Genomic DNA, 21831 nt, shown 5'->3' with positions numbered 1-21831 from the left:
GCCAACAAATAAGATAATTTATTTTCAGTGTAAACGGAAGTAGACTTGAATGTGGGTCAAAGCGAGCGCGCATGAGGGGAGGGGGGCACAGGGTCTGAGCGAATCCGGGACAAAGAGGGGCGCGGTTTTTTTTAAATGGAAAAGCGTCGCGGTAGCTTTTGATAAAGAAAAATATCAAGACGAAGCAGCTGCTTTACAAGTGCGACGCAGACAGGGTGGCGAGAGTGGTTAAATAGAAGTCATTGTCTATTCTTTTGAGTTGATGTTGAGTCTTTGCCCAACAAAGTGATGTTAGGATATATAAGTTATCCTGTACGAGCTTTTGTGCCGAATACATTCCGTTATTACAGGTGTCAAGCTCATGGGCATGTGGCAGCAGTGTGTAGGCGGGAGGGTCCAAGGTGTGCAGAAGGGCATGAGACAAAGGAATGTGTAGCATTGGGGAAAGTAGTGGTATGTGTCAATTGTAGGGGTGCCCATGGGGCTGGGGATCAGAAATGTCCCGTGCGAGAGAGGCAGGTTGCGGTTTCCAGGCTTAGAGTAGTGCAGAATTTGGCATATGCTGAGGCAGTGAAGAAAGTAGAGGAACATGGGTCAAGAAGGAGAAGTGGTGTAAGTAGTAGATCTGATCTTTTTTTATCCTGCTGCTGAGCCACTTTACCCCTGATTTGTATGCATATAACTACCTCGTCTATCACTGATATTGTTCTTGTACATACTTTGTATTTTATTTATATTGACACTATCTATTTCTGATATTGCTACTATGCAAGTAACCATTTGGCTGTACCGTTTACACCTTCTGTAGAGACCATCACCACTTAGCAAAATATTGATATATATAAAATTAATATTGATATGTGTGGTCGTAACATGATTTTGTGACCTACCACAACAATATCATGAGACCGTATCAAGTGTCCACCACATAAATATATGGCGCATGCATCTGTTTATGTACTGTACATGTGCACCTCACTCAGGTTTCAACTCAGGTTGCATGGCCTTATCACATAGTATTCCATACATAAGTTAAGTGCATGTGTGACTGTATATATATGCTAATGTGCTGGTGTGAAGGCATTTGGGCAGTGATGTAAAAATACTCTAAAGTACTACTTAAGTAGTTTTTTATGGTATCTGTACATGACTTTACTATTTATGTTTGGCAACGTTACTTCACTACATTTGTAAAAAATAAATAAAAAAGGATGTACTTTTTACTCCATTTTCCTTGACACCCAAAAGTACTTGTTACATTTTGACAGGAAAATTGTCCAATTCAAACACTTATCAAGTGAACATCCCTGGCCATCCATACTGCCTCTGATCTGGCAGACTCACTAAACACAAATGGGTAGTCTGCACAACGCATCACCGGGGGCAAACTACCTGCCCTCCAGGACACCTACACCACCCGAGTCACTGCCTGTTCACCCCGCTATCATACAGAAGGCGAGGTCAGTACAGGTGCATCAAAGCTGGGACAGAAGCTGTTTTTCAGTCTCGATCTCAAGGCCATCAGACTGTTAAACAAGTGTGTCTGGTTAAGCGTCATCTAATATTTATAAAATATTTTGATCTGGACACTTTCTGTTTACCTGGAATTTTTCCTTATTGTAGGCTACTACCACTTTCAGTCTTTAGCACATGACCTCATGTGAATTCTTAAAGAGATGGGTGGGGCTGGCTTAAGAGGGTGCTGAATGGGTGTATGCTGAATGGGTGTAGACAAAGGAGAGCTCTAGTTGGTACCAAAACATTCAAAGTCTGTTTTCTCAAAAGTGAGTTTACAAGTGTATCAACTTTCCCATTGTTACTCAAAAATGCTGTGTATGATATACCATTTTGTAGCTCTGAGTCGCTACTTTTATCCAATGTAAAAAACTGAAGTTCAAATTTTGCTACATAAGACCGAATCCAGGTGGGGAGTCACATATGCTGAGGCAGTGAAGAAAGTAGAGGAAGATGGGTCAAGGGGGAGGGATCCTGAGGGGAGTGGTGTGAGTAGTAGATCTGTACCAGTACAGAGGAATAAACCAATAAGTGATGTGTTTCAATAAGATTGGATTTTTGGCATTTATAGCAATGGTTATCAACTGTACTGCAGGGGTGGAACGTAAGTTGCAGAAAATTGAGGTTGTGGTGGCAGCTGCAGAGAGGTATTTGGGTGTGCGAGACTTGACATCAGAAGAGTTACAGGGTGTGTTGAGTGATGGTGTCCCATCCTTTCAGGCTGTTGGCCTGACATAGGACTAAATAGATTTAAATAGTGGAGTTTTTTTTGTGAGTGTAGTGTTAGATGGTAGTGTATTTGTTGTATTATTATTATTAAACCATTTTTTCAAGCAAAGTATAAGGGAGTTATACTCCAGTCTAGTAGGTGGCAGTAATGCAACATTTATTGGATGCCAACCGCCCTTAAACGTCATCGAAAAAGAAGTAGTAGTAAACGGAAGTAAACAGTGACCAATAACCATTTCCACGTTAGCGGTTGTATTGTTATTTAGACGTTTATTAACATCTTGGAACTCAACATATTACTAAGTTAACTGCACAGCATTACATACTTACCCCAGGTAGTCTTTAACTCGCGTTGGAGACAGGACTTGGTTGATAGATGTTATTTAGCTAGGTAATGCTAGCTAGGTAGCCGCTAATGGATAACTGTATGGGTTTTCACACTCAAATAGCCTCCGTCATGGAGGTGCTAGCGAATGCAGCCGTGGCAGAGATATGTAAACTCGTAGACGACGACTATGCAGTGTTTCGTTTGGAAATGTCTCAAAGCCAGAAAGAAAACAGGGGATTGCGGAGGAAACTACAGCTACTGGAACTGAAGGTGTCACGGGAGCGCGCAGAGAGGACCATTAGAGAGCGGGTCCTTGCCAGTCGTCCCAGTAGTGTCAAGATCCTCGACCGATACAGAGGAATGGCAAAAGGTACATTTTGCATAAGTTGTCCCGTTCCCCTCTGGGCATGTGTTCAGATGTTACACAGAATTGTGACTTGGTCAGTTTTGGATAGTATGCAATATACGCTTTGGTTGTTTTAGAGTTTTTCCTGGTCAGGTAAAACTCTGTGTCCTCTTCGTAGGCTATGACAAAAGATTGTTATAGATAGCTTCCCTTTTCATCTATGTTATGACTATAGGGCTTGAATTTTTTGTCAGGTCATGTGAATTGGAAACACTCAGGACAGGTTTGAAAGTCTTAATTTAATGTCTTAAAACCTATTTCTTCGTCTGTTTACAGTGCTCTTCAGAAATTATTAATTATGTTATCTTTATGTAAGGCATGGTTTCATTTAACACTATACACAGACTTTGTAACAATTTTTGTAAGTCATAAAACCAGTAGCTTTGTGTTATCCTGGTCTCCATCCATCCCACCAGAAGTTGGTTTCCTGGCGCTCACTGTAGGAATTGATTGCCTGTAAAATCCATATATTCAATCATTAAATCAACTATTTCCTAAAGTTTCATTGAAAATAATACCCCCCTTTTCATTAAGTATATTTTATTGAATATTACTCATTCTATTGCACTCTATTCTAACCAAACCTGCATTACCAGTTCATATCAGTAAGTTGGAACCGGTTCAGGGAACAGAACAGAAAACCGGAAAATAACGAAATTATATTTCATAGGTTTAAAAAGGAACAGAAAGGAACTATATAATCGGGTACTTTTCATAGGTTTGAACCAGTTCAGGAATTTATTTTGCTGGTCGGAACAGAACAAAAAAAAGACTGATGCCCTGATGGCTGCCTGTCTCTGTATTTAAGAAAGTTATGGTGGTGCTAGAATCCATAAATTCTCTCTATCTGCATTAGCTATCCATCTGTTATGGTTGGACAAATGTGTTCATATTGTCTGTGTAGACTGCTCTGTGGTGGAATTTGTTTTTTTACTTTTAAGACAGGGAAACTTGCTCCAGAAACATAATAATAAATAAAATAATATGCCAACAAAGTTTTTTGGACTAATAAACTGGCTGACTAACCCTTTCAGGAATTTGAGTATCCCTAAGCCTTGGGTAGCAGCAGTAGATTGTTTCATCTTCTTTACCTGTGCCAAACACATGTATTCAGTGAGTCTAAATCAGGGGCGCAACTTTCACAGGGGACGGGGGGATATGTCCCCTCCACATTCTGAAATTGCATTTTTGCCCCCCCCCCCCCCCAGTTTTATCATTGGAATGTGATACAAAACAAGGCAACGGTGTGCTTTAGGACCATGCGGACGCCTCCAAGCGGTCGAGTAGGATGATTCTGGAACGAAGCCTATTCCCCCTCAGGAGACTGAAAAGATTTGGCATGGGTCCTCAGATCCTCAAAAAGTTCTACAGCTGCACCATCGAGAGCACCCTGACTGGTTGCATCACTGCCTGGTATGGCAACTGCTCAGCCTCCGACCGCAAGGCACTACAGAGGGTAGTATGTACGGCCCAGTACATCACTGGGGCCAAGCTTCCTGCCATCCAGGACCACTATACCAGGCGGTACTGGAGCGCCAAGTCTAGGTCCAAAAGGCTTCTTAACAGCTTCTACCCCCAAGCCATAAGACTCCTGAACAGCTAATCAAATGGCTACCCAGACTATTTGCATTGTTGTCACCCCCCCCCCTCCTCCCTTCTGTTATGCTGCTGCTACTCTCTGTTTATTGACTATGCATAGTCACTTTAACTCTACCTACATGTACACGTTACCTCGACTAACCTGTGCCCCCGCACATTGACTCTGTACCGGTACCCCGTATATAGCCTTGCTACTGTTATTTAACTATTATTATTTTTTATATTAAAAAACACCCCCACGTATATAGTTTTACTTAACAGTTATTTTTATTGTTGGTTAAGGGCTTGGAAGTAAGCATTTCACTGTAAGGTCTACACCTGTTGTATTCGGCGCAATTTGATTTGGAGTGTATCTGACTGGATTTTTTTAAAAGTGCGCCCCCCCCACTTCTAAAAATCAATATTAACGTTAGCTGCTGGCTGCATAAACATATCTAGCTAATGTTATCTAGCTAGTCTACTATAGCTATAGATTGGATCGTTCTACCTAGTTTTGGACAACGACTAAACTGCTTTTATAACGGCTTTTATTAACACATACTGTTTTCCATGAAAATGTGTGTTCGCTCTCTCTTGAGGCAGGCAGGAGAATACTGTGTACACTAGATAACACAGCCACAAAGTCTGGTCCCACAGAACGTGAGCGAAGACCGAGGCAAATTGCGAGTCAAACAATGGTTAGTGCTATCCGAAATCATTGGGACATCCCTACCCTTAAGTCCTAACCATTTTAACTTTCAACTTCAATTGGGGTAGGGCCGTTCCAATGATCCATGATAGCAAGGACAGCCAAACAACAAGGTCACAGTTTCTAAACCGAGACGCAACATTGCGAGACTTCCGGTAACCCTTGCGAAGCAGACCAAACAGAACAGGCCGGGGTTTGAGAAGTCGATTAGAGAACAAAAACAACTTTAGATCAAAGTAGTGTCTTTGATTTGACGCCGCGAGACCACCGTTATAACCGATGACATGTTTCTGTGTATGAGTAAAGCTAGCCAACGTTGCAATGACATCGCCTACAAGCGTGATCAGGGATTTCTATTGGAGAAACAGTTTCTGCCTATTTTCATACTGTACTGTCTTTGACGAGGTGCTGGTGCAACCAAACTAGTTGTTGAGAGGCGTGGTTGATGATGGCCTGTAGGCTGTAGCTAGGAGACCACTGTGACTGACAAGTGAATCCACCTGTCACAGCAAGTATGGGGGCTACCACATCACTAGACAAACGGAGGAAAATAGGCTGAAATTGGGGGAGGTACTATGTAAGCTTGTCCAATAAGAAACGTCTGCTTTATTTTCTATGACATTAACTAATGAATATGTCTGGTAAACGCATTTGTTGCTGCTGCTGCTTGGAAGGTGTTGAAAAGTACTGGGGCAAATGCTGTCTCGCCACACGTTTTCCGGCAGGTCGGGCTGGCCCTAGCTTTTTGGGGGCCCTACGCAAAAGTTAAGGCCGAGAATACTTTAGAGTTAATATCCTGCAATTTTACACATTTTGCCATGGGGTACATAGAAAATGTTTTCAAAAAGCGCACTGCATCCAGATTAGAGGTCGACCGATTTAAGACTTTTCAACGCCGATGCCGATTATTGGAGGACCAAAAAAAGCCGATACCGATTAATCAGACGATTTTTATTTGTAATAATGACAATTACAACAATACTGAATTAACACTTATTTTAACTTAATATAATACATCAATAAACAATTTAGCCTCAAATAAATAATGAAACATGTTCAATTTGGTTTAAATAATGCAAAAACAAAGTGTTGGAGAAGAAAGTAAAAGTGCAATATGTGCCATGTAAAAAAGCTAACGTTTAAGTTCCTTGCTCAGAACATGAGAGCATATGAAAGCTGGTGGTTCCTTTTAACATGAGACTTCAATATTCCAAGGTAAGAGGTTTTAGGTTGTAGTTATTATAGTATTTATAGAACTTTTTCTCTCTCTACCATTTGTATTCCATATACCTTTGACTATTGGATGTTCTTATAGGCACTTTAGTATTGCCAGTGTAACAGTATAGCTTCCGTCCATCTCCTCGCTCCTACCTGGGTTCGAACCAGGAACACATCGACAACAGCCACCCTCGAAGCAGCGTTACCCATGCAGAGCAAGGGGAACAACTACTCCAAGTCTCAGAGCGAGTGACGTTTGAAACGCTATTAGCGTGCACCCCGCTAACTAGCTAGCCATTTCACATCGGTTACACCAGCCTAATCTCGGGAGTTGATAGGCTTGAAGTCATAAACAGCGCAATGCTTGAAACACAGTGAAGAGCTGCTGGCAAAACGCACGAAAGTGCTGTTTGAATGAATGCTTACGAGCCTGCTGCTGCCTACCATCGCTCAGTCAGACTGCTCTATCAAATCATAGACTTAATTATAACATAACACACAGAAATACGAGCCTTTGGTCACTAATATGGTCGAATCCGGAAACTATCATTTCGAAAAAACAAAACGTTTATTATTATTGCATATACCCTGACTCTGCGTGCAATGAACGCAAGAGAAGTGACACAATTTCACCTGGTTAATGCCTGCTAACCTGGATTTCTTTTAGCTAAATATGCAGGTTTAAAAATATATACTTCTGTGTATTGATTTTAAGAAAGGCATTGATATTTATGGTTAGGTACACGTTGGAGCAACGGCAGTCCTTTTTCCGCGAATGCGCACCGCATCGATTATATGCAACGCAGGACACGCTAGATAAACTAGTAATATCATCAACCATGTGAAGTTAACTAGTGATTATGATTGATTGATTGTTTTTTATAAGATAAGTTTAATGCTAGCTAGCAACTTACCTTGGCTTCTTACTGCATTCGCGTAACAGGCAGGCTCCTCGTGGAGTGCAATGAGAGGCAGGTGGTTAGAGTGTTGGACTAGTTAACTGTAAGGTTGCAAGATTGAATCCCCGAGCTGACAAGGTAAAAATCTGTCGTTCTGCCCCTGAACAAGGCAGTTAACCCACCGTTCCTAGGCCGTCATTGAAAATAAGAACGTGTTCTTAACTGACTTGCCTAGTTAAATAAAGGTGTAAAAAAAAATAAACATTTCCGATTGTTATGAAAACTTGAAATCGGCCCTAATTAATCGGCCATTCCGATTAATCGGTCGACCTCTACTCCAGATTGCAAAGTGGTGTGTGCTCGATTGAGACCTTACAATTATCTGTATGTGTGGGGTACAGAGATGAGGTAGTCATTCAAAAATCATGTTAAACACTATTATTGCACACAGAGTGAGTTCATGCAATGTATTGTGATTTGTTAAGAAAATGTTTACTCCTGAACTGATTTATGCTTGAACACTTATTACTTTTTATTTAATTTGTATTCTTTATTTAAAAAAAAAAAAACATAATTCCACTTTGACATTATGGGGTATTGTTTGTAGGCCAGTGACCTTCAAAGATCCACATTTAGTCCATTTTAAATTCAGGCTGTAACACAAATTAATGTGGGAAAAGTCAAGGGATGTCAATACTTTCTCAAGGCACTCTATACTTTTTTGGGGGGGGGCGGCACTAGTGGATGGCCGCCTAAGCAACTGCTTATGTCACTTATGCCTGGGGCCGGGCCTGATGTAATAGTTCCCCTGATTACTTAGCTATTTTGCAAAAAAAAATATTTACTAGGCAGGTCAATTAAGAATACATTATTCTAACACAAAGACACAAAATCATATTCTAACCAGATTATTGAGTTAATGAATTTACTATTGTCATACTCAATAAAAAATAATGTGATGCATGGAACACAATCAATCAATAAATAGTATATCAAGAAGTTATAAGAAGGGACATCCTTGCCACTTGTAGACATTGTCATGTGCACAATATAGCATTGAGCATTGACAGTACCTAACCTAACCACCTCTTTTTCCCCAATCACTCTCTCAGGTGAAGGACATCTCGCTGGAGGTCACAGGAGCTTTGTGAAGCCAGTGGGACACAACACATGGCGAGATGACCAACCAATCACTGTTGATGAGGGGAGTGGAACCTCAACCCAGCATGTTATCGTGATAGAGGTTTGTGTAATAGTATTACATCAACATTACAGTTCATCAAATGTGGCCCATTTTAATTTCAGAAAGGCTGCCCTCAGCTATTCATTTATTTGCCATAGGGGACTTTGAGACTTCAGTACCACATTGTTATCCAATTCAACTCATGTACTGATAATAACCTCCTCTCTTCTTGTCAGTCTGCGGATGCAGAGGCTGCAGGTCCTGGGGTCAAGCAGGAGAGGACTAAAGGAGAGAAGGACCCACGGCACAGCAGAGACATCCAGACTGAGGCAGTGGCTGGAGTGGCGCCCCCTATAGCCACGGAGGACCTCACCGCCGTGCCCCAGGCCAGGACCATACGCAGCATCACGGAGGTCAGTGGAACGCCGAACGCCGTCCTCAAGTCAGAGACAGACACCGAGACTTTAACTGTAACACACAGGCTTTTACACACAGGATCTGACCACAGATCAGACCCAGAGAGACTGGGGCTGTGGAGACTGGGCTGTCCTCCTGCTCCTGGCTCAGAGTACCTACCGGTATTTCACCAGAACCAGAGGATGGGTCATTCCCGTGGAGATGGTGACACGTTAGACACTGGTGGTGATGATCTGTCTTGTTCTTACAATACAGAGATGGACCCTGGCAACATATCCTTGGGTTTAGAGACACAGACTGATCTGTCTAGAGGGGAATGGAACCGGTACAGTAGTAGTGTATACTCTGAAGGGTGCCTAGATAAGAAAGGTGAGGGTTCAGTCGTAGATGAGGTGACTGTGAAATTGGAGGGCGACAGTCCTTCCACATGGAAAGGTCACCTAGGAGACAGGCACTCGCAGGGCAGAGATTTCTTAGATTACAGGGAAAGCTTAGAGACGAATCCAAATGTCGCCACCCACTCCCTTGTACACACGTTCAAGTATCACGACCCAGTGTCCACGTCAATGGCACTTTCCGATTCACACAGCCACATCCTTTTCGATCAGGTATTGAACATAAACGACAGTGCTAAAGTCCAGGCTCAGGGAGGGGGAGCCACATCAGGCAATAGTAAAGAGAAACGGTTCCTCTGCATGTTCTGTAACAAAGGCTTCAGCTGCCCGCAGAAGGTGGAGATCCACAAGAGGGTCCACACTGGAGAGAAACCCTACAGCTGTACCCAGTGTCATGTGTGCTTCGCCCAGGCTGGTGACCTGAAAAGGCACCAGAGGGTCCACTCAGGGGAAAAACCCTACAGCTGCCCCCAGTGTGAGAAGCGGTTCTCCCGCCAGGACCAGCTGAAGAGGCACCATATGGTCCATACGCGAGAGAGGCCGTTTGCCTGTACGCACTGCGGGAAGAGGTTTTCAGAGAGGAGCTACCTCAGGATACATCAGCAGAAAAAACATTCCACTCAATAGCTTCTGACGTTTACATCAAACCCTGCATTAAAGACAAATGTACGTTCTCACAATTGTCAGCAGAAAAGATCCACAGATACATTTGGAATAACAAGAGTAACATATTTCAGTGTTGAACATTCCTGGGTAGAATATTGCATCCAGACATTGTGTGATATATATATATATATAAAGGCATATATAGGCCTAAAAAGTATGTTACATATTGTGTTTGTACTGTGTAGGCTATATGATGTTCACAAATGTCTATTTCATTACTTCTATTAAACTACAAAATGTTTTTCCAATACATTTTTAATGAGAAAATGTATGCAAGTTATCAATTTTGTTGTTGAGATGTGTACATGTGGTTTTCATATGGTGTACTTAAAACTTGTTTGTTTAATAAACACAAAATGGGACTTTTTATTCTAAGACTTTCATTGAGACTCCCTTTAGTATACATCACATCTGATCTCACCCTATTCTGCATACACCCACCAGCGCTTTATAATCAATATACACTTAAATATAAATATACTTACACACGAACAAAAGAGTTACACTTACTGTACAATTCAGAATAGGTTAGTTAAGTTTGTCTGATGATGACTTTTGACTTATCTGACTCATATTTACCAACATCATTTATGTCCACCATGATGGGTTTAACAACAAAGAAGTCATTCTGTAACTACAGTATAGGACTCAAACGTAGTGGGGATGGGTAAACACTCCATGTTGAAATTGTGTTTATCTGTGTGTACGTACCTGAGGGAGTGTATGTCTGTAATCTGTACCACCTGTCTCTTCTAGGAGGAGGAGAGTCCAGAGGTGCTGCTGGTGAAGGAGGAGGGTCTGGGGAACCCTGAGGGGACCATGGTCATGGAGGACAACCAGACTACACCTCCTCCTGAACCCACAGAGGAACCAGCTGAGCAGCACAGGACCACACACAGTCTCACTGAGGTGAGCCCACTGTGAACTACTGTCTGAATGGTATTAGGTCAGCTCGTATCCACAAAGCCTCTCAGAGTCGAAGTGCTGTTGTCTTATCAAACCATGAAAGTGTGTAAAGTAATCAAAAACTAACATGTTTGCATATTATTCATAGCAATCCCTCATTGCCCAATCAGAAGATGCTTCATAGCAGCGTGCTCATATCAGATTTCTTGATCCAACATCCTCTCACTCTGTATCTCTTACAGTCAGTAGACATGGAGGATTGGAAGCCTGATCTGCTGCTGGTCAAAGAGGAGACAATAGAAGATGAACCAGAGAGCATTGACCTGCTGAGTGGACTAAAGATGGGGGAGCAAGGTAAGGGGGAAATAATTACAGCATAGAGCAACTTATATTTGCATACAAAAACACACATCTTAACTTGACCAGGTAATTGACCCCCAAAAAATCCATATGTAGTGTTTTCTCTGCCACGTTTGTAAAGTCTATCTTCTAACCTCCTTCTGCAGGTGGTTGGCTGGAGGCTAACAGAGGAGACTGGGTGGCCATCTTGGATTTCCAGACCCAGACGGGTGCAGCCAAGGGCCCAGGGGACAACATTACTGAGCAGGCCAGGACCAGAGGCGACATAGTGGAGGTCAGTGGATGGGACAGCGTTCTCAACTCTGGGCTGGGGAACAACACTGTTAATCACAACCAGAAAAATACAGTCGAACACAAAACAACAACCGAACCTAGTCTCTATGACAGCAGATTGGCTGACAGCAGGGTGATGTGTAGATTTGGTCTGCAGGAACAGGGAGGTGTCCGTATGCGGGGGGGAGAGAATGTGTAGCTGTGCAGACTGACTTGGTTATTTTTGTATTATTGCAGAGACTGAGTTTCCCTTATCTCAGTTGAACCAAAACATATTTCATTCTTGAATCAACACACATGGACATTGTTTCATAATAAACTCCAATGGCTCCATATTGTTAGGTACTTGACTGTGGTTAACATTTTATAATATCATGTTTCTGTGTGTACAGCATTTTGTTATATAAACTTGTATGCTTTTCTGTTAAATTTGTGTTTACAGTCTGCAGTCCATGAGGACCTGCTGATATCTGGTGTTGCTGACGGGAGAGACTGGACCTCTGAGGTGGGTGGTCACAAACCCTGGCCCCGGATCAAAACCCTGGATCTGGAGCCATCACTCTTCCTTCCCGAGTCGGAACTAGGACCCAACCGTGAGGGACAGAGACTCCACCACCACACAAAACACAACCAGTGGACAGGAGGACTGAACAACCTCAGTCCTAGTGGTCATCAGAGTGACAGAGGCTCCAGTCAGGGATCCAGTCTGCAGTCTGGGGCTGATAGAGATAGACCCTCCTGTTCCTATGATACAAACACCACAGTATCCATGATGAACAGATCAGGTCACCCTGGGCTTCAGCCTTCACAGAGAGTGACGGGAGCCCCCCCTGGTGGTAGTCTATCAGCAAGTCGGTCTTCTCCTTCAGGGCCTCGTCCAATGCCTGGTGACTGGGTTCATAGAAGGTCTGGACCTGGGTCTAGCCTTCCTCAGCTACCTCATGGTTACCCCACCAATACAGACAGGGTCAGGATGGGCGTTCACCATAAGAGGTACCTAGCCTATAACACAGCACACAATCCCAACAACACCCAAACAATGGCTAGAGGTCAAGGAGGGAGCTCAACAACTCTTGCTTCTACCTCCTCTGGTGTCATTGGGTTACAATGTGGGAGGCCGAGCATTAGGACGGACGCCGACAAGCCATATGCCTGCCCCACGTGTGGGAAGCGCTTTGCTGAGGCAAGGTATGTGAAGCAGCACCAGACTGTTCACACCAAAGACAGCTTCAAGTGCAAATTATGTCACAAGAGCTTCTCCTTCCTGAGTAGCCTTATCAGACATAGGAGTGTCCACAATGGGGAGAAATCGTAGCAGTGTGGCTTAAGATGTACACAGGGGATGTCTTTATCTGACATATTATAGTTATCTTGTGAAGTGTCTAGGGATAAGAGGGTAATTAACCACATACCCCTCGTTAACCCCTTTAACTTTTAATTTGAAACAGGCTTGCGTTAATACCTGTTTTTAGAGAGATAGTAAACCTAGGCTAGAACAAGTATAGTTTAATATTCTCTGGTCTGATGAAACCAAGATTGAACTCTGGCCTGAATGCCAAGCGTCACGTCTGGAGGACACCTGGCAGGGACTGGGAGACTAGTCAGGATCGAGGCAAAGATGAACGGAGCAAAGTACAGAGAGATCCTTGATGAAAACCTGCTCCAGAGCACTCAGGACCTCAGAGTGGGGTGAAGGTTCATCTTCCAACAGGACAATGACCCTAAGCACACAGCCAAGACAACGCAGGAGTGGCTTTGGGACAAGTCTGAATGTTCTTGAGTGGCCCAGCCAGAGCCCGGACTTGAACCCGATCAAACATTTCTGGAGAGACCTGAAAATAGCTGTGCAACCTGACAGAGCTTGAGAGGATCTGCAGAGATGAATTGGAGAAACTCCCCAAATACAGGTGTGCCAAGTTTGTAGCGTTATACCCAAGAAGACTCAAGGCTGTAATCGCTTCCAAAGGTGCTTTAACAAAGTACTGAGTAAAGGCTCTGAATACTTGTGTAAATGTGATATTTCAGTTTTATATTTTTAATAAATTAGCAATAGTTTCTAAAAACCTGTTTTTGCTTTGTTATTATGGGGTATTGTGTGTGTGGATTGATGAAGGAAAAAAACCTATTTAACACATTTTAGAATAAGGCTGTAATGTAACAAAATGTGGAAAAATACTTTCCGAAGGCATTGTAACTCAAAGCAAGAAAGAAAACAGGGCATTGCGGAGGAAACTACAGCTACTGGAACTGAAGGTGGCACGATAGCGCGGCCCCGCCAGTTGTCCCAGTACTGTCAAGATCCTCGACCGATACAGAGGAATGGCAAAAGGTACATTTTGCAGAAGACCGAGGCTGCGGTGCCTGTCGCCCCGTTCCCCTCTGTGCATGTGTGACTTTAGATTTGTTAACCACATAAGGGTCTTGGAAAGTTGGATTGTATGTAATAATTCACCAGATTACTTAACTAGATATCTTGCACAAACACACAATATCATTTTCTAACCAGATTCTTGATTTACTGCATTTCCTATTATTTACTAATTGAAAATAATGTAATACATCGATCAATAAATAGTATATCAAGAAGTGATGAGAAGTGTTACCTTACAATAGTGTACAATATACCGTTGAGCATTGACAGTAGTTAACCTAACCACCTCTTTTACCCCAATCACTCAGGTGAAGGACATCTCATTGGAGGCCACAGGAGTTTGGGAAATCAGTGGGACACAATACATGCAGAGATGACCAACCAATCACTGTTGATGAGGGGAGTGGAACCTCAACCCAGCAAGTTATCGTGATAGAGGTTAGTGTAATAGTGTTGCATAAAATATGACAGTTACTTTGTAAATCAAATGTGGACAGTTTTTTCAGAAAGGCTCCCCTCAGCTATTCATTTGTTTACATGTACATCCTTATCTTTAGGGGAGTTTGTGAGACTTCATCAAATCAAATGTTATTGGTCACATACATGTGTTCAGCAGATGGTATTGCGGGTGTAGCGAAATGCTTGTGTTTCTAGCTCCAACAGTGCAGTAATATCTAACAATTTCACAACATATAAACAATACACCCAAGTCTAAGTAAAGGAATGGAATTAAGAATATATAAATCTCATGGACGAGCAATGTCAGAGGGGCATAGACTAAGATACAGTAGAATAGAATACAGTATATACAGTTGAAGTCGGAAGTTTACATACATCTTAGCCAAATACATTTAAACTCAGTTTTTCACAATTCCTGACATTTAATCCTAGTAAAAATGTCCTGTCTTAGGTCAGTTAGGATCACCACTTTATTTTAAGAATGTGAAATGTCAGAATAATAGTAGAGTGATTTATTTCAGATTTGATTTCTTTCATCACATTCCCAGTGGGTCAGAAGTTTACATACACTCAATTAGTATTTGGTAGCATTGCCTTTAAATTGTTTAACTTGTTTTAAATATTTTGGGTAGCCTTCCACAATCTTCCCACAATAAGTTGGGTGAATTTTGGCCCATTCCTCCTGACAAAGCTGGTGTAACTGAGTCAGGTTTGTAGGCCTCCTTGCTCGTAAACGCTTTTTTAGTTCTGCCCACAATTTTCTATAGGATTGAGGTCAGGGCTTTGTGATGGCCACTCCAATACCCTGACTTTGTTGTCCTAAAGCCATTTTGCCACGACATTGGAAGTATGCTTGGGGTCATTGTCCATTTGGAAGACCCATTTCTGACCAGGCTTTAACTTCCTTACTGATGTCTTGAGATGTTGCTTCAATATATCCACAAAATTTTCCTTCCTCGTGAAGCCATCTATTTTGTGAAGTGCACCAGTCCCTCCTGCAGCAAAGCACCCCCACAACATGATGCTGCCACACCCGTGCTTCACGGATGGGATGGTGTTCTTCGGCTTGCTAGTCTCCCAATTTTTCCTCCAAACGTAACAATGGTCATTATAGCCAAACAGTTCTATTTTCGTTTCATCAGACCAGAGGACATTTCTACAAAAAGTACAATCTTTGTCCCCATGTGCAGTTGCAAACCGTAGTCTGGCTTTTTTATGGCGGTTTTGGAGCAGTGGCTTCTTCCTTGCTGAGCGGCCTTTCAGGTTATGTCGATATAGGACTCGTTTTACTGTGGATATAGATACTTTTGTACCTGTTTCCACCAGCATCTTCACAAGGTCCTTTGCTGTTGATCTGGGATTGATTTGCACTTTTCACACCAAGGTACGTTCATCTCTAGGAGACAGAACACCTCCCCTTCCTGAGCGGTATGACGGCTGCGTGGTCCCATGGTGTTTATACTTGCATACTAATGTTTGTACAGATGAACGTGGTACCTTCAGGCGTTTGGAAATTGCTCCCAAAGGATGAACCAGACTTCTGGAGGTTCCCCAATTTTCTTTCTGAGGTCTTGGCTGATTTCTTTTGATTTCCCCATGATGTCAAGCAAAGAGGCACTGAGTTTGAAGGTAGGTCTTGAAATACATCCACAGGTACACCTCCAATTGACTCAAATGATGTCAATTAGCCAATCAGAAACTTCTAAAGCCATGACATCATTTTCTGGAATCTTCCAAGCTGTTTAAAGGCACCGTCAACTTAGTGTATGTAAACTTCTGTCCCACTGGAATTGTGATACAGTGAATTATAAGTGAAATAATCTCTGTCAACAATTGTTGGAAAAATGACTTGTGTCATGCACAAAGTAGATGTCCTACCAACTTGCCAAATCTCTAGTTTGTTAACAAGAAATGCATGGAGTGGTTGAAAATTTAGTTTTAATGACTCCAACCTAAGTGTATGTAAAAATACGACTTCACCTGTATGTATGCCTGTGCTGTTGTAGGCCTGAGGGAAGTCATTGCCTGGTCCTGTGACTGGCTTTAGGGCATGTAGTTGTATTGTATATGAATGTCTGTGCCATTACAGGCTTGGGGAGAGTCATTGTGTAGTTCTATGAGAAATTGAGACAGAAAGATAATGGTGGCGAGAGGCCAAGGGGTGTTAATCATCAACATAGAGGGGAGTGACCATGTGTGTTATCTGAAGGTGGAAACCTATAAGGCCTGAGGTCTGTGGCAAGATAATTTAGTTGTTCCATGGAATTGCTCGGCTTCTGTTACTTTTGTAATAAAGTCTATTTGAATTCACAAGTTCCAGTATCTGAGAAATATTTGATTCAGTATTTTTTCTTTATTTTGCTATTATCTATATTGTAGAATAATAGTGAAGACATCTTAACTATGAAATAACACATATGGAATTATGTAGTAACCAAAAAAGTGTTAAACAAATCAAAATATATTTTAAGATTCTTCAAAGTAGCTACCCTTTGCCTTGATGACAGCTTTGCACACTCTTGGCATTCTCTCAACCAGCTTCACCTGGAATGCTTTTCCAATAGTCTTGAAGGAGCTCCCACACATCCTGAGCACTTGTTGGCTGCTTTTCCTTCACTCTGCGGTACAACTCATCCCAAACCATCTCAATTGGTTTGAGGTCGGGTGATTGTAGAGGCCAGGTCATCTGATGCAGCACTCTATCACTCTCCTTATTGGTCAAATAGCCCTTACACAGCCTAGAGGTGTGTTTTGGGTCATTGTCCTGTTGAAAAACAAATAGTCCCACTAAGCGCAAACCAGCTTGGATGGTGTATTTCTGCCAAATGCTTTGGTAGCCATGCTGGTTAAGTGTGCCTTGAATTCTAAATAAATAACTGACTGCCACCAGCAAAACACCATCGCACCACCTCCTCCTCCATGCTGGGAACCACACAGGCGAAGATAATCCATTCACCTACTCTGCGTCTCACAAAGACACGGTGGTTGGAACCAGAAATCGCAAATTTGGACTTTGGACAGATTTCCACTGGTCTAATGTTCATTGCTGGTGTTTCTTGGCCCAAGCATGTATTTTCTTCTTATTGGTGTCCTTTAGTAGTGGTTTCTTTGCAGCAATTCGACCATGAAGGCTTGATTCAGGCAGTCTCCTCTGAACAGTTGATGTTGAGATGTGTCTGTTACTTGAACTCTGTGAAGCATTTATTTGGGCTGCAATCTGAGGTGCAGTTAACTCTAAAGAAACGTATCCTCTGCAGCCGAGGTAACTCTGGGTCTTCCTTTCTAGTAGTTCTAAAGTAATGATGGACTGTCTTTTCGCTTTGCTTATTTGAGCTGTTCTTGCCATAATATGGACACATGGTCTTTTACCAAATAGTGCTATCTTCTGTCTACCTTGTCATAACACAAATGATTGGCTCAAACGCATCATTATCCAAAGAGGTTGCAGGGTGGGCCCAACGGCTCAGTGGACACAGCAGAGAGAAAGAGAGAGCAATGACGTGGTGCACATATCTGGACATATGTGATGTAGTACCAAATTTTCGGGGACCACTTCTGGCTCGTGCGTGCTAGTTTCAGAACTACTGGCTAAAAATTATACAAAAGTACCAGAGAATCTCTTTAAAGAGTGGCCTATCGGGCCTCTCGAGTAATCGCAGTTGCAAGCTGTGCCACTAGAGATCCTGGTTCGAGTCCAGGCTCTGTCGCAGCCGGCCGCGGCGCACAATTGGCCCAGCGTCGTCCGGGTTAGGGGAGGGTTTGGCCGGCAGGGGTGTCCTTGTCCCATCGTGCTCTAGCGACTTCTGTGGCAGGCCGGGCGCATGCACGCTGACAAGGTTGCCAGGTGTACGGTGCTTCCTCCGACACATTGGTGTGGCTGGCTTCCGGGTTAAGCGGGCATTGTGTCAAGAAGCAGTGCGGCTTGGCTGGGTTGTGTTTCAGAGGTTGCATGGCTCTCTACTTTCGCCTCTCGCGAGTCCGTACAGGAGTTGTAGTGATGAGACTGTAACTACCAATTGGATACGACGAAATTGGGGGGGGAAACAGGTAAAAGTAAAAAATAAAATTTTTAAAAGTTGCCAATCCACTTAAATCCAATATTTTTCTAAAATAAAAAGACGTCTTAAACTAGTCATATTTTGGTCATATGGCATCCTGACCAGAATATGACCATTATATAACATCATAATGATGTTGGTATAATGTGCCCGTTGGTATGGAGTACTGGGTGGTCTCACCCTCTCAGGCCCCAGAGCTTTTTTGATTTTGAGTTTGAGTGACTGGAGTGGGATTTTTTGGTTTTTGTGGAATAATGTTATTTTCCCTTCCCCAATAATATCATGTCATTTTCTTTTGTCTATTTTTTCACCCCATCCAGTTGGTGGCGGCAATACACCTTTTGCGTGAAATTCGCAACAAAATCTCACCTAAGAAGTAGTAAACGGAAGTAAGCGTTGACCAGTTAACATTTTCACATTAGCGTTTTTATTGTTGTTATTTAGACATTTATTAAACCCATGGAACTCAAAATATTACTAATTTAACTACACAGCATCACATACTTGCCCCAGGTAGTCTTTGATTCGCGTTTGAGACAGGACTTGGTTTATGTTGTCTAGGTAAAGTTAGCTGCTAACGTTAGATAACAATGGCTGACAGTCTGGTTTTTCACACTCAAATAGCCTCCATCATGGAGGTGCTAGCGAATACAGCCGTGGCAAATATCTGTAAACTCGTAGACGACGACTATGCAGTGTTTCGTTTAGAAATAACTCAAAGCCAGAAAGAAAAAAGGGTATTGCGAAGGAAACTACATCTACTGGAACTGAAGGTGCCACGGGAGCGCGTCCTCGCCAGTCGGCCGAGTCGTGTCAAGATCCTTGACCAGTACAGAGGAATGGCAAGAGGTACATTTCGCAAGGCCCAGGCTGCGGGGGCTGTCTCGGTTCATATAGCTCAGTGCTGTCGCCCCGTTCCCCTTTGTGCATGTGTGTCTTTAGATGTGGTAATCAGAATTGGATCTTGGTCAATTTTTGGATAGTTAGTATGCAATAATTCACCTGATTACTTAGCTATCTTGCCCAAAGACACAATAGGGTCGTTCCACGTCTGCCCCCCCCCCCCCCCCCCAAATGAGCTTAACCAAAACATTATATTTATAGCTTAATTATGTTCCATACATCACATTGTTTTAAGTGAGTAAATAATAGATAATGCAGTAAATCAAGAATCTGTTCAAGATATTGGGTTGTTCCATTTGATGTCAGTCACTTTTTGACCACACCCCTTTTGATTTGAACGAAACTTTATATACATATTTGCTCATGGTAGAAGTGGTCAGAAAGTATTTAGGAGATAGATGTGCTCAAAGTTTATGCGTTTTACATACCCCACCCTACCATGAAACATCCATGTCTAAATCACTGGAAAATATACATTATTGAGTCGTATATCATTTAAAAGCTTACAAACAGGGTTGTCAAACTATTTTTAAAAAAAAATAATAATTTTATTTTTTTATTTTTTTACCATTAAAGTCAATTATCTTAAAATGCTAAAATCAGTTACTTTCTCAGAACTGTTCATTTCTGACTACTTCTATCATGGGCAAATGTGTAGTCCAAATTAAAAGTTGTGTGGTCAAAATATAATTGAAATTAAATGGAAAGACATATCTACAATATCATCTAACTTGATTTACTGCATTTTCCATGATTTACTAATTGAAAACAATGTGATGCATGGAACATAATCAATCAATAGTATATCAAGAAGTTATATCCTTGCCAATTTTAGACCATGTCAATAGTGTATAATATACCATTAAGCATTGACAGTAGCTAAACTAACCACCCTTTAACCCTCAATCACTTTCTCAGGTGAAGGACATCTCACTGGAGGCCACAGGAGCTTTGTGAAGCCAGCAGGACACAATACATGGATAGATGACCAACCAATCACTGTTGATGAGGGGAGGGGAACCTCAACCCAGCACGTTATCATGATAGAGGTTAGTGTAATAGTGTTGCATTAAATATTACAGTTACATTGTAAATCAAATGTGTCCGTTTATTTAAGTAAGGCTCCCCTCAGGTATTCACTGTATAACATGTACATCGAAAATGGCGCCAGAAAGAAGGCTGACGTTTTACATGTCCCCAACCGATAGTGTTTTTGTTCGTTTATTTGCGTTGTTTGTAACTTATTTTGTACATATTGTCTCTTATGACCGAAAATAACTTCTGGACATCAGGACTGCGATTACTCACCACGGACTGGCAGAATCCTTTTTTTCCTTTAACGAGTCCGACAAGAATGATATAATGCTTTTTCGGGAACAGGCCCAGATCCCCGTGATTTGCGTGAAGAGGAGGCGGAGAAAAAGGGGCCAGAGGGCGGGCTGCCTTCTGAGAATTCGTAGGCGATTGAATAACCCCCACTTCCTTCCATTCTGTTAGCAAACGTGCAATCTTTGGAGAATAAAATTGATGACCTACGCGGAAGATTAAACTACCAACGGGACATTCAAAACTGTAATATCTTATGCTTCACGGAGTCGTGGCTGAACGACGACACTATCAACATACAGCTGGCTGGATATACGCTGTACCGGCAGGATAGAACAGCGACGTCTGGTAAGACGAGGAGTGGCGAACTATGTATTTTCGTAAATAACAGCTGGTGCACGATATCTAAGGAAGTCTCAAACTATTGCTCGCCCGAGGTAGAGTATCTCATGATAAGCTTTAGACACTATCTACCTAGAGAGTTTTCATCTGTATTGTCGCTGTTTACATACCACCACAGACTGAGGCTGGCACTAAGACAGCATTGAATGCGCTGTATTCCGCCATAAGCAAATAAGAAAACGCTCACCCAGAGGCGGCGCTCCTAGGACTTTAATGCAGGGAAACTTAAATCCATTTGACCAAATTTCTATTAGCATGTTAAATGTGCAACCAGAGGGGAAAAAACTCTGGACCACCTTTACTCCACACACAGAGACGCATACAAAGATCTCCCTTGCCCTCCATTTAGCAAATCTGACCATAATTTTATCCTCCTGATTCCTGCTTACAAGCAAAAATTAAAGTAGGACGCACCAGTGACTAGATCAATAAAAAAGTGGTCAGATGAAGCAGATGCTAAGCTACAGGACTGTTTTGCCAGCACTGACTGGAATATGTTCCGGGATTCCTCCGAATGCATTGAGGAGTACACCACATCAGTCATTGGCTTCATTCATTGATGATGTCTTCCCCACAATGACCGTACGTACATACCCCAACCAGAAGCCATGGATTACAGGCAACATCCGCACTGAGCTAAAGGCTAGAGCTGCCGCTTTCAAGGAGTGGGACTCTAACCTGGAAGCTTATAAGAAATCCCGCTATGCCCTCCAACGAACCATCAAACAGG

At 42.4% G+C, this 21831-nt stretch overlaps 2 protein-coding genes across 2 annotated transcripts in view; both read left to right on the top strand.

Moving 5' to 3' along the window:
- The window catches only part of LOC120053005, a 53149-nt gene that overhangs the window by 14918 nt on the left and 16400 nt on the right, over nt 1-21831 (top strand). The gene's annotated exons all lie outside the window — the stretch shown is intronic.
- LOC120052922 lies at nt 2459-13167 on the top strand. Its single transcript, XM_039000157.1, has 7 exons — nt 2459-2942; nt 8495-8625; nt 8802-8978; nt 10800-10952; nt 11192-11303; nt 11456-11583; nt 12025-13167. The coding sequence occupies exons 1-7, from the start codon at nt 2660-2662 to the stop codon at nt 12895-12897; spliced, it is 1857 nt and encodes a 618-aa protein (XP_038856085.1). The 5' UTR covers nt 2459-2659; the 3' UTR covers nt 12898-13167.

Source organism: Salvelinus namaycush, chromosome 8, assembly GCF_016432855.1.
Source record: "Salvelinus namaycush isolate Seneca chromosome 8, SaNama_1.0, whole genome shotgun sequence".
NCBI classification, from domain to species: Eukaryota; Metazoa; Chordata; class Actinopteri; order Salmoniformes; family Salmonidae; genus Salvelinus; species Salvelinus namaycush.
Note: the sequence above shows the minus strand (reverse complement) of the source record. Positions and strands in the feature narration are given on the sequence as shown.